This window comes from Hemibagrus wyckioides, linkage group LG08 (assembly GCF_019097595.1).
Source record: "Hemibagrus wyckioides isolate EC202008001 linkage group LG08, SWU_Hwy_1.0, whole genome shotgun sequence".
Taxonomy (NCBI): domain Eukaryota; kingdom Metazoa; phylum Chordata; class Actinopteri; order Siluriformes; family Bagridae; genus Hemibagrus; species Hemibagrus wyckioides.
The window spans coordinates 14,193,923-14,206,923 of NC_080717.1; the positions used below are offsets into that span (position 1 = coordinate 14,193,923).

At 36.9% G+C, this 13,001-nt stretch overlaps 1 protein-coding gene across 2 annotated transcripts in view; it reads right to left on the minus strand.

The window, feature by feature from the left end:
• Nucleotides 1-277: 277 nt before the first annotated feature.
• The window catches only part of rnf145a (ring finger protein 145a), a 29,178-nt gene continuing 16,454 nt past the window's right edge, over nt 278-13,001 (minus strand). For both annotated transcript variants that reach the window (XM_058397772.1, XM_058397770.1), the window contains exons 4-11: nt 12,127-12,218; nt 11,358-11,593; nt 10,048-10,223; nt 9,738-9,878; nt 8,499-8,681; nt 5,560-5,707; nt 4,646-5,002; nt 278-1,805 (exon numbers count right to left, since the gene is read on the minus strand). In XM_058397772.1, the coding sequence (XP_058253755.1) occupies nt 1,509-1,805; nt 4,646-5,002; nt 5,560-5,707; nt 8,499-8,681; nt 9,738-9,878; nt 10,048-10,223; nt 11,358-11,593; nt 12,127-12,218 (1,630 nt within the window). In that variant the 3' untranslated portion in view covers nt 278-1,508. The remainder of the gene's footprint in view (nt 1,806-4,645; nt 5,003-5,559; nt 5,708-8,498; nt 8,682-9,737; nt 9,879-10,047; nt 10,224-11,357; nt 11,594-12,126; nt 12,219-13,001) is intronic.

Sequence of the window (13,001 nt, forward strand, 5' to 3'; positions counted from 1 at the left end):
ACACAGGAAGGTACTTTTTTAAAACACTTCCAGACAGTTTGAAAAGTGCCCAGATCAAGAAATGTGTGCATGCAACCTGGTCGTCTTCTTACCGTTGGACAGTTTTAATGGTTTCAGCAAATGTATTACTTCACCTTTCACGTGTAGAGTCTATACGTGTTATGCCTTTATATGTCTGCAGGTGTGTGTGAATCTGCTGGATTCATCAAATGCAGCTTATAGTATCCACAAGGTCTTGCTGTAATTTCAAAATGTTAAAGAGATGCATAATGATGGGTTTCGTATGGTAGGTTTTGATTTATTCTCACATTCATTGTCAAACCTCAGGCATATTTTACTGAGCTCAGTTGCAGTCCAAACAGTAGTCAGCTCGCTCAGGACATCAGTTCACATATTCATGTAGTAAAATAGCAACATAGAGAACAAAATCAGAATGATGCAAGGATCAGGCTCTTCATTCTCAGTTAAAGTGGCAAAATATGTCTGAAACATTCTTTAAAAAAATCCCCCCCTTAATAAAAGTAAAAATTCCTTTCCCTCTAAGCCAAGTGTCCTTTAGTAAAAATTAGTCAAGTTGCAAATTAATAAATAATAGTGGCATTGCTTAGTTTGCTCATACATTGTTCAATGTATTCATGCTCACAAATGCAATAAATGCCAAATAATACTGATGAAAGGGAGTTTGGTCATCTGCTGTCACCAGTTCACATCCATGGCCTTTAGCTTTTCCCACTTTGACCACATGTGGTCATTAAAGTGCTCATGCAAGCGTCAGCCACTTCACACAACCTGGTGCTGCTTAACACCTACTTCTGCACATACCTCTGCATATCAAAACAGTTTTACAAAGACATTTACACTATGTACTAACTATGTTTTATATCTAGAACTTGTTCCAATGCGCATATACACCAAAATATTTGGTACCTGACAAGACAACTTTGGAGCATTGCTTTTGTGTTACATTAGTGCAAATGCAGTGGCATATACATATATTTATATATATAAAAATCAAAACAAAAAAACAAAAACAAACAAAAAAACTCATAGCTACTGATCTTTGTGAATACTAAAGGCGTGCTAGTGAATATGTACTGGGTGCATACAGCGCACCAATGCACTAAAGGTCACATGGTCACATTCAGGTTGGTAAGGTCTAGAATCCGTTTGTAGTCCTCTAGACCTTGGATTGACATGGACATGGTGCAGGTTTGCAAGCTGTTCAGGCATTCCTATTAGCAAAACGCCACTGCAATTAACAAAAATGGAAGTTATAAAAGCAGCAACAGGTTTACAGATAAGTACAAAGGACATAATGTGGAGTGTCTGATTGTAAGGATGTCTGTTGGGCACACAGGTTCTACAGCTACCACAACAGAAACACTGCTACCCACCAAATCCCATATTCAGAAATATTCCTCCTCCTTTGGCCAGCATTTACTGAGTATGAGTATGACATCAGAGGGGTGTGGCTCATTTCTGGTCTGAGAGCCTGGCAAGAGCAGCTATTAGCCTGTAGTGGTAGACAGAGGAAGCTTAGAGTCAGCAGGAGTGTTGGTCTCTGTTTCTGCTTCCGCAACACTTTCCACCTCAGCTGAGGTTGAGTCAGGCATGGGCACCTCTGGCTGGGCCTCCTGGATGGTGGCATCAGGTTGTGGTAGCACATCCATACCTGCCTCCCGCTGTGCTGAGCTTTTTAGCTGGCTGTGGCACAGAGGGCAGGCCTCCTGCACATACAGCCACTTCTTCAAACAGCTGGCATGGAAGAAGTGATTACATGGTGTGATGACAGCTGAAGTCATGTCCTAAAGGAAAAACAGAAATGTAGAAATCATGGATTATTATTCCTTCAGCAACATCTGAACCATTGAAGCAGGATAAAACACAAAAGTCATGACAACACTTACATGGATATAAACGGTCAGTGATTTAGCAACCAGCAAAACAAATAAAAATGTCTTAAACAAAAAAGAAAAAAAAAAAAACCCCTGATTGCACAATGTGCACACCCATTAACTAATTATTTATTTCTTTGTTTTTTCCCCTTTGAGAAAAGGCTCCCATTTAGCTCCCCTATCCTATATTTTCCTATATTTCCTAAACAATTTTGTTGGTTGCTTTATCAAATTAAGGTGGAAAAATGTGTTATGATTTACCTTAGTTTAATTTTTTTACATCACAAAAACTCACCATTTTGACTGGGGCAATATAAAATTTTTGCATTATACTTTGTTAACATGAAGAACTATAGTGCTTTTCTGTGTGAAAGTAGGAGGTTAATGTGAATTGTGGCATAGCGCATTGTGATGGATGTAATCAACTAAATTTCACTCTTTTTCTTCTCTTTGACACAAAGCAATAACAACCACTATTTTAATAGCCACACCTTTGTGCTCCTCTGTGTTTCATACTATTTAAGTCTCATGACGCATGAGCTCTCAAAGTTCACATTGTCTTTGCTAAATTTCATACTGGCATCTATTGTGCATCTAGTACACTATACGCAGTCTAAATGTCATTAGGTTAGACTATGTGTACTATATAGTAAATAGAAAGCCATTTGCTATTTGATCCAACAAGATGACAGATTTTACTTGCATCTATTTATTTTTCGAAAAAAAAAAAGAAACGAAAAGAAAAAAAAGAAAAAATATTTTTGGCAAAAATATACTACTTTGCTGAATAAAAACAAATTCTGTGTTCTCTGATTTTGCATTGTATTTGCAAAGTGAACCACAACACAGTGTAAGTATTTCCAGATGACATTCAGGAGATGGAATCATACACCGTTCAGGCATATCATTAGGAGCACTGACAGGAAGTGAATATCACTGATTATCTCCTCATCATGGCACCTGTTAGTGAACTCACCAGGTCATTCTTTCTTTTTAATAATTTAATCTCTCATTTAATTTCTCTGACAGGTTTGATTTTTCAGGCTAATGATGGTTGACATCACTGGCATTGCCAACTCTGCTGACTTCATATTGTCCAAGTAATTTTGGACCACATGTACGACACCATTCACCCAATTTAATATTAAATTAACATTCAAATTTAAACTCACATTAACCTAAAACTCTTCTCTTTGAGCCATTATTCATGATTTCATTTTAGCTTCAATATATTATAGGAGACAGCTAAAATAAGTACAAATTTCCATGTCCAAATATTTATGCATCTGACCATATGTGTTTGAGTTTGCATCAGGTCTATAAATTTTCAGAATGTTTTTATAATGTAGAAAAAATTGTAGAAAAAGTGTTTTGCCAAGCCCACCATGTAAAAAGCATATACTAACATGGATTTGGTATTCATTGTTTTGCAGAAACGGTTGCAGAGATTATCTAAGTAGGTTATTACAAGCCAACTTATGTAGTTCTCAGCCTGCATTCTTTTGTTTGACCAGGAGATGGGGACATTTCATGTTATTGTGATCCTTTTTCAAACAAACTTATGGGTTAATTATCTTCACATTAATTACTTGTTCGCTTGTTTTCTGACTATTTAAACCCTGTTTTGTATTCATTTCCGGCTTTACTTATGTAGAGGAAGAAGTGTGGGTCTGCCAGGTGCTGATATTGTATGAGAAAAAGATTTCTGATTACACTCCAGAGGACTTCTTACAAATGTCTTTTTCAAAACAGTCCATGTTGTGTGATTTTCAACATTTTAAAATCACAATATTCTGCTAAAGCTACTAGCATTGTATTTGACTTCATTTGCCATCGACTAGGAACCGGCTTATTTCCTGTTAGTAAAAAACAAAACAGCTTTAGATTTTGGTATATATTTTTTGTGTTTTGTTCTCTAAATATTTGTGCGTGCATGCCCACTTCAGTTAATTACGGATTCCTCAGTTTTGTTCACAAAACTAACTCTCACATCTTTTTGTTGGTTATAGAATTCAGTTCAGAAACGAGTTTATTTTGCCTGGACTACAGTCAAATTTTAAGACCTTAATGGGAATTCTGACCAATTCTGCGACCAAACCCATGTCAACAATATTTTGATAATCAACTCTGTTTTCTCTGCAGTAAAACATTCATGTTAAACCACAGTCACCCTGACCAATATTAAGCATTTACTGAAGATGAAGAAATTATGCCCGCCTGCTTTGCCTGTCTAGAAGTAACAATTTCTACATCACACACCTCTACATCATGGTGCCATACCTTTCAGTAGAAAAGTGTTTCTAGCCAGTGACAACGTCAAGATGATTGTGTGAGGACTGTGATCAGTTTTGGACAGAATTTGTAATATAACTCTTTTCAGCATTATTAGTACATTGAGTAGTCACTAAATTCAGTACAATCTTTAGGTAAAGTATAGGTCAAACTGTACAGTATAGGTAATTCAATGGGCTTGACCATTAAGAAGGACTGAAATCTGTATTAAACTGCATGGCAGAAAACATGAACACAGACTGACAAGGTAAAACAAGACTGAAAAGACAAGTTGTTTTGGTCTTCTCTACACTAAAAAGTTTTCTACATTTCTATTTTAACTGCATCTAAATCAGTTCAATCAGCCATTGCTGTAACATCAACAACCCAAAACCTATTTTTTCCCCCAAAGCAATAATTATTCCCTCCATTGTTTAAAATACGAATGACTAATAATAGAATTTCATTCAAACTCGTACCTGATAGCAGATGGAGCAGATGTCATTGTGTTGCTGCAGCTGCTGTTCAGAGGCTGTAGGCAGGCTCTTGATCTTGTTGACGGCATCGCGACGGAGTAAAAAGCTCTGCCAACCCAGCTGTGCCCGAAGCCATACATTGTAGTAGGAGTGTACAAGGACAATTGTGGATCCCATCACTGTCCATTCGCCAAACACTGTCTCACAAACACCATACGCCACTACACACAGAGCCACCACAAACTCCAGCATCCGGTAGGTACCATTCACGCAGTAGATCACATCGTCCATGTTCTCCATTGGCACTTTGCGCAGCTCCTCCACCATGAAGAGCACATAGATCAGCAATGTACCCAACACCTTGGGAAACCGAGGTGCAGAGAGAATAAGAAACAAAATTAAAATTTATCAATCGCACTCCATCAAATTGTCCTGCTGAATTTAAGGCAGAATTTATAAGGTGTTTAGCCAGTAATCAGTAACGCTAATTCCATATAAATCTTATATTTAACCATTCATTCTTGAGGATCATGTGAATCTTATATCTTGGACAGACATAGGCAGGTTGTCAAAAAGCAAAAATTGGCTTCGAGTTCCTGAACATGAACACACAAGTAACATCTCTGACAAACAGGAAGGAAGCTATTAAAGAAAAAATCAATTCCAAAGAATCGAAGTCACAGTATCTAATCAATTTATTTGAGTTACATTTAGAAGTCCACATAATTCTTACATTCAGACATGTTTTCTTGACATGACAAGCCAATGAGAATCTCAGACAGATGGACAAACCAAAAACATAACATCTCGCCCACTCAGTGAGGAAGCATAACAAGAAAAACTTCAAGCTGTCACACACATCAAATACCCATTAATGTGTGTGCGCGTCTGTTTAAGAATATATCCAATATATCTACCTGCAAAGATGTAAGGATGCTGGAGGAGATGATGATGAGAAGCCAGAAATCCATGTGGAAGAACTGACAGATCATGTAGGACATGTAAGCTGGGAAAACCAGTAGGAACAGGCACAGGCTGACTGCACGGAAGTGCTTCCACAAGCTCCTGCAAATAAAAAGTTCCATTTAATGTTAAAGAACATGACAGAACAGATATTACAAAGATAATGACAGACAGGTAGGGGATTAACAAAAATAGATCACATGAAAAGTTGATGCATCAAACTTTAAATCTCAATCTTGCAAAGCTGATGCGCTTAGTGTGTACTCTGAGGATTGAAAAATGTACTTACTAAGCTAGACAGGTGGCACTACTTAATGGAAAGAATGCCAGTAGATAACATGGAACCTCAAATTTTAAAATATATAATACCTAAGCTGCATCAGAATCTAGATCAGATATACAACTAACTACAAAATGTACCTTACAGTAATAACACTAAATACATATTAAATACACTAATCAGGCATAACATTATGAGCAGTGACAGGTGACGTGAATAACACTGATTATCTCCTCATCATGGCACCTGTTAGTGGGTGGGATATATTAGGCAGCAAGTGAACATTTTGTCCTCAAAGTGGATGGTTTAGAAGCAGGAAAAATGGGCAAGCATAAGGACTTGAGTGAGTTTGACAAGGGCCAAATTGTGATGGCTAGACCACTGGATCAGAGCATCTCCAAATCTGCAGCTCTTGTGAGGTGTTCCCGGTCTGCAGTGGTCAGTATCTATCAAAAATGGTCCAAGGAAGGAACAGTGGTGAACCAGTGACAGGGTCATGGGCAGCCAAGGCTCACTGATGCACGTGAGGAGTGAAGGCTGGCCTATGTGATCCAGTCTGACAGACAAGCTACTGCTGCTTAAATTGCTGAAGAAGTTAATGCTGGTTCTGATAGAAAGGTGTCAGAATACACAGTGCATCACAGTTTGTTGCGTATGGGGCTGCATAGCCACAGACCAGTCGGGGTGCCCATGCTGACCCCGTGCACCACAGAAAGCGCCAACAATGGATATGTGGGCATCAGAACTGGACCATGGAGCAATAAAAGAAGGTGGCCTGTTCTGATGAATCACATTTTCTTTTACATCACATGGATGGGCAGGTGCAAAAACTTGCATCTGGGCCAAGTTTTTGAACTGGCTAGGAGTTCATAATGAAGTGAGAACAGACTTAAAATTTGAGAGGGTGAGGGTTTATTGGTTACCACTGCCAAGAGTCCAGACTTGCGTAGAGCTCTCGATTAAATTCCAAATCAACAGAGATATGGTTAAAGAATCACAGAATCAGTGTTTTGTAATGACCACATTAGTCTCCAGATTTGAACCAAGATCAAACTCAAGAGGGTCACTCTACAAGTGACCCCAACCTTGTTAGACATTACAATAAGAAACTCTTATTCTCTTCAGAGCAGGCATAAAAAAAATCACTGTTTTTGTAGAAAAATGATGCAATTCATGAACATATAAATACAAATACTGCTTCTAAACAAATATGATCTGCATATTTCAGAGATAAAATTCAGTCTCTTACACTGTAACTGACCAGAGAGCTCACAGTCCACTCTTAATGTTAACACTGCTTTGAGTTTTAGCTTCCCTGAACTATTTCACTGTTTTTATTTCACTCTTGCAAACTGAAATATACTTTCATTGAACCTAGGAGTGCAACGATGCACAAGATTTAAATTGGGTATGATCCAACATGGTGATATTTTAGTATGATGCCTTTATGTAACAGCAAAAATAAACATTGCCTACATTTTCCTTGTTTTTTTTTTTATTTTCAACGATTAAAACATTAAAAATAATAAAATTACAATAATTGAAACTTAATAATGACTGTAATCCATTCAGATTCAACAAAATAAAATCTGTGTATTAGTATGTAACGAAATTAAACATATAATTTAGCATTAGCTCTCAAAGAGACCAAGAGAGTTTATGTGCACTCATGTAAAGGGCCACCAGCTGTCAGCAAAATCTCCACTCACAAAAACTGCACCTGAAACAGGCCAAAAAAATCTTTTTCTATGTCTTGTATTAAAAACATGTTCATTATATTTTGCACACATTTCTTATTTTTTATTTATTTATTTTTTTTTTAAATTGGCCCAATTTAGCTTAAAAACCCTAGCAAACTTGGTGACTTGACTCAAGGGGGCACTTTCACATCCCGCAACTAGCTAAATTCAAGCAGTTCTAGTTGAAATGCTTTTGAATCCTGCATTCAGAGGGAGAGACAGATAGAGAGAGGGAAAGAGAGAAAGACAGAGCGAGACAGAAACAGAGAGAAAATTGCAGTGATAGCAGCTTTTTGAGCAATTGAGCAATAATTCTAAGCCCTAGATTAAAATGTTTATGACCGTCATTACAATTCAGTGGCACTCCAACAACTGGTAGCATACTCTTGCTTCACACTTTAATAGGAACACGTATACACCTCCTCATTTATGCAGTTATCCAATTGTTCAATCTTTGGGGAGCAGCACCATGCACAAAGGTCTGCATATTCAGATCACATGCAGGGAAACATCAAAGCAGGGAAAATGTGATTTCTGTGACTTTACCCGTTACAAGACGTTTGGTACCAGAAGGGCTGGTTTGAGTATTTCAGAAACTGCTGATGTGGGATTTTTCTTTTACATGTAACAAGCAATATACATATTAACAGCTACCACATTTATTATCCACAGTTTATTACTGTGGATTTACTATAGTTTATACTTTCTAGAATTCTTTGAGCAGTGTACAACATGGAAAAAGAAACCGTGTTCAGAATCTCACAGTTAACAAGCCAGCACTTGGCTCTGATGCAACAGCTATAACCATTTGGCCTTAAAGTGGACGTTTAAGCATACTACTACTTTTCAATGTGTTTTGTGAGAAACAGCTTACTTGTCTCTGGATGCTCCCAGTGCTAGCACTATGGGGTCAGCAATCTCCAGCATAGACTGCAAAATGGAAGCAACCACAATAAAGAGAATGATACTGAGAAGGAAGGCTCGGTGGATGACCTGGAGCTCAATTAGACCCGTCTGAACTGCCAGAATCAACAGTGTGATTCCCTCAGTCATTCCCCTAACAGAGAAAGAAAGAAAAAAAATCATATTGAGGTGTACATGTCTCTGGTGTATTCTCTGTACAGTACAAAACCCTATTTTGTGCATTATTTTTTGCTTTGTAAGGAAACTCTTCAGTGACCTTTTTGTAGTCACTGAAAGGGTACGAACTGATGTGTGGGACTGTCAATTTATTTTCTCTTAGTAATGGTGGATGTACTTGTAATTGTATTTTGTAATTAATTTTGTCTTTGAATGTGTGTTAAAAATTATGGGTGTTACAATCCAGAATCTGTATTGTTCCATACAGGTGTATGCTTACATGAAGAAAGTAACTTTTTCCATTTAATACAGTTTTTGGAGTTTAGAGATTACTGTACTGATGAGGCAGGGATATTATACTGATGTACTGCAAGACATTATTATTATTATTAGTAGTAGTAGTAGTAGCAGTAGTATAAATCTAAACTATACCATTATGCAACTGATGATTTACTGCCTGTTATTCTATTCTATATTATACAGACATATAGGAAATATAAATATGTATCTGGGTTTCTGTAAACTGTGACTGTCTATTGTTCAACAGACTAGAAAATGAGACTGAATTCAAATGTTTAACACCTGGATTTTCATATATTTTAACAGTTTAATCACTATTAGATTTTGATTAATAATAAACAATTCTCAATATATTTGTACCAGATTCCATACATAAGATTTTATCTTATTTACAATGAGATCATTTAAACAAAATTGATTAAATATACAGTTGTTCATATTCTTTTAACTAGCTTAATCAAACAGTTGATTGGAGTATTAATTAAAGTAACAGAAACATTCTTGAATGTGATGCCTAAAGTACATTTGAAAAATCCATACTGAAAGAAAGGTTTTAAGCCATTTACTTTTGTAGTTACAAACAACTGCATTAGTCCGGCATTAGCTAGGCACAGTAAAATGATGCTGAGAGGACTGGGCAACATAATGAGATCCTGACAAGGTGTGTCTGGGACAAGAATTATTTTTACAAAAAAATAAAAATAAATAAATAAAATAAACACACACATAGTACCTGTGCATTGTGTTATCATTCATGAAGGCCCTATAGCCCTGCAGGTAGAACTTGCAGAGAGTGAGCACACCCAGTGCTACAAATGACACTGTGAACACCAGTCCTAGCAGGGAGTATGGAGTACTACAGCATTCCGCAATACTATAAAGCAGAAAGACAAAAACATGTCTGGACAAAGTTTGAAGTCATTTTGCTTATAAAAGTTTCCAGCTTAAAACTGAAACAAGCCCAAGTGGGAGACTGTAGTTATTCTTATAGAACAGATGCATCCAAAAAACAAAAAGGATTTAGAATGGTGACCACCATTTACCTGGTGAGAAAAAGGAAAAGCAACCTCTCCCTAGAAGTGGGCTGGTCTCGGGTGCTGAAATAGGTGTATATCTGCAGAGCAAACAGAACTAGCCAGAAGCACATAAACAGCACGGGCAGAACAAGCTGATTCCACAGGGACATGCCGAGGGCCAGAAGCCCATACACCTCCACCACCTGGAACACAAAGAAAATCTAATCTTAATAATTTAATCTTGCAATGTTATATAAAAAATATGCTGCAATTTTCATAAAATCACTTCATATTAGAGATGCATCAAAAACTAATTGTCCAGTTCCATTACTATGGGAAAAAATTCTCAAGTAAAAAAATAAATGTCCTCATCCAAATATACCTCTACTTCTACTTAAGTTTAATAAAATTATCTGGCTAAAAAACCTACTAAAGTAACTGTTAAGTGCTAAAGCACTTCTGTGTTGATCACAACACAACATATCTACTTGTGTTATGATTGGCAGGGGAGGTGGGTCTGACTGCATCTATGGAAAAAATTTAATGAGACAATGTGATATTTTCAACTGGTTGAATCAAATTTAGATTATTGTTTCAATCAGATAATATTGTTCATAGAGCATCTTTAGAATGACACAATGCTAAACAATTCATAAATAATAATTATATCCCAGGAACATATTCTATAGATTTCTGAAAGTATAGTCCGTTAAAAACCTTACAACTAGTGGTAAAATCTCTGATAAAATTCAAATTCACAAATACTTGATTACATAAGATCGCAAGGAATTTTTAAACAATCAAGTAGTCTATTATAATCAACTATTCATAAGAGCCTACGACATACTCTTTATTTCCTGTTCAGGGTCTGAAATTACCCTTGTTAGTGTCAATTAGAATATAAATCATTTCAAGAACAGAGACAGTTTTGAAAGTTTTGGGATACCCCTTTAATCACTGAATACAGGTGGTGTTTTTCAGGGGTTGGGCTTGGGCCCTTAGTTCCAGTAAAAGGAACACTTAATGCTTCAGCATAAACACCTTAATTCAATGATTTGGAGGGGTGTCCCAAAACTTTTGGCAATATAGTCTATAACTTTGATCTAAAGATGAAAATTAAAAGATTTTTTAATACACTACTGATTTAAAGATTTATTCACAATTATTCATGCTCTGCTAAAATACTGCCTACTTTAGAAATATTTAAGACACAGATTAACATTGAACGAGTTCATTCGAATTGTTAGTTTTAATTTAATACTAAAGATTTATTGTGCGGTGACTGGAGCTTGTCTGATTTCCCTGGTAGGTTATGGAGTGTATTTGTGCTCCCTGACCTGTGCCAGCTCCCTGTATGCAGTCTTGGCAAGGTTGAAGGGCACTAGCAGGTTAGAGGCTAGGAAGTAGATGACCTCTAGTCCAGTGAAAATCATGGCGAAGCGATTAACAAACACAATTGTCTCCAGAGGGACAAGACACAATCTGGCCACCAGGGGGAGTAAGTGGGCTGAAAAGAGCCAGATCCGCTTGGTCTGCATGACGCATGAGCACAGAGTACACACCACCAGCTGGCCTGCACAAATGCAACATTCAGAATAAATCAAAGTAATGATGAATTCATCAAATTATCATTAAATTCCCAATAACTATGGTATGGTTGTTGGTCTATTTGGATGTATAATATATAGTATTACTACAGTGGTATATGTGAGGTTTCCCAATGCACTGCACATTGAGATTAGTTGAGTGGACTTAATTAGGCATCAAAAACCTTAAGATAATTGCTGAAGTGTCTTATAGCACAAGAGAGACAAAAACAGAGGTCAGAGTAAGAGAAAGTGTTGAAAGATATACCATTTAAAAACATGAAAAAAGGGAAGTTTTGGGTATAAGCCTTGCTTATAAAGGAACAGAAAATGAGATCAGCTGATACAAGCTAAATCTTCAGCTGATAATCAGTGGAGAAAAAAACACTGAGGTTTGAAATAGTGAGCTCATCATGATGGAATGCCACACTAAGATGTAAGATGCTAGATGTGTGAACAAGACCTCAGTCAACATGGCCCTTAATGTGAAGAAAACAAATAGATTTTTAAAGCTACTTACAGATTAGGGCTGTGGTGAAGCGGTTCATAGACAGAGGCTCCAAGTAGAGCGGGCCCTCATACCCAGACTCCAGCTCACCACGTACATAGTCCCTGAAACCAAGAAAACAAAGCATATGGCACACTAAGTCCCTAAAACGGAAAACACATAGCACTGAACATGTCAGTCCAGGAACTGAAAACATGCACTTTGCATACAAAAACTCCACCAAGCGTCACTTCTTTAATTATATGAGTAAACCGAAGACATTTTTGCTGACTACATTTCTCAGACTACACAAGCTTCTCTTATAAAAATGTCAGCTGAAGCTCAGTTAAAGCTTCAAGTCAGACTCTCTGAAAGACAGCAATACTGTAGCACTCTTATAAGACACACTCACACCAGGCTAGCTTTAGCTCTGGGAATTCAGCAAACAGGCAGTGGGATACGTTACAATTTGCCTGTAATAGCGGTCATGCTTGGTTTAGCTTAAACATTGTAAAAATGAAAATAAACAAACAGAAATCTGTAATCTGTGATCAATGCAATCCTTACTTCATTAGCCTTCAACAGACACTATTAAATAAGCCATTTTATTAACTATTATTTCCTGGTATTCAGAACAGCTTTTTTGGGCCAGGTTTTGCCCAGATTTAAAATGATCAGACAGAGACAGGTCAGGGGAAATGAAAATTTCCAGTATATTGTGCTCAGGGTTAGACCCGATCTTTAAAATTTACTGCAGTAATTTCTTGTACAGTGATTGCCTTGTGTATGTAAATAGTTTTGCATTCAGTTTTGCAAATATATTGATACCCCACTACACACAAATATTATTATTTTATACAGATTCATGACAAATACTATCCAAGTCCATTTCAGTTCAGGCTGTAAAA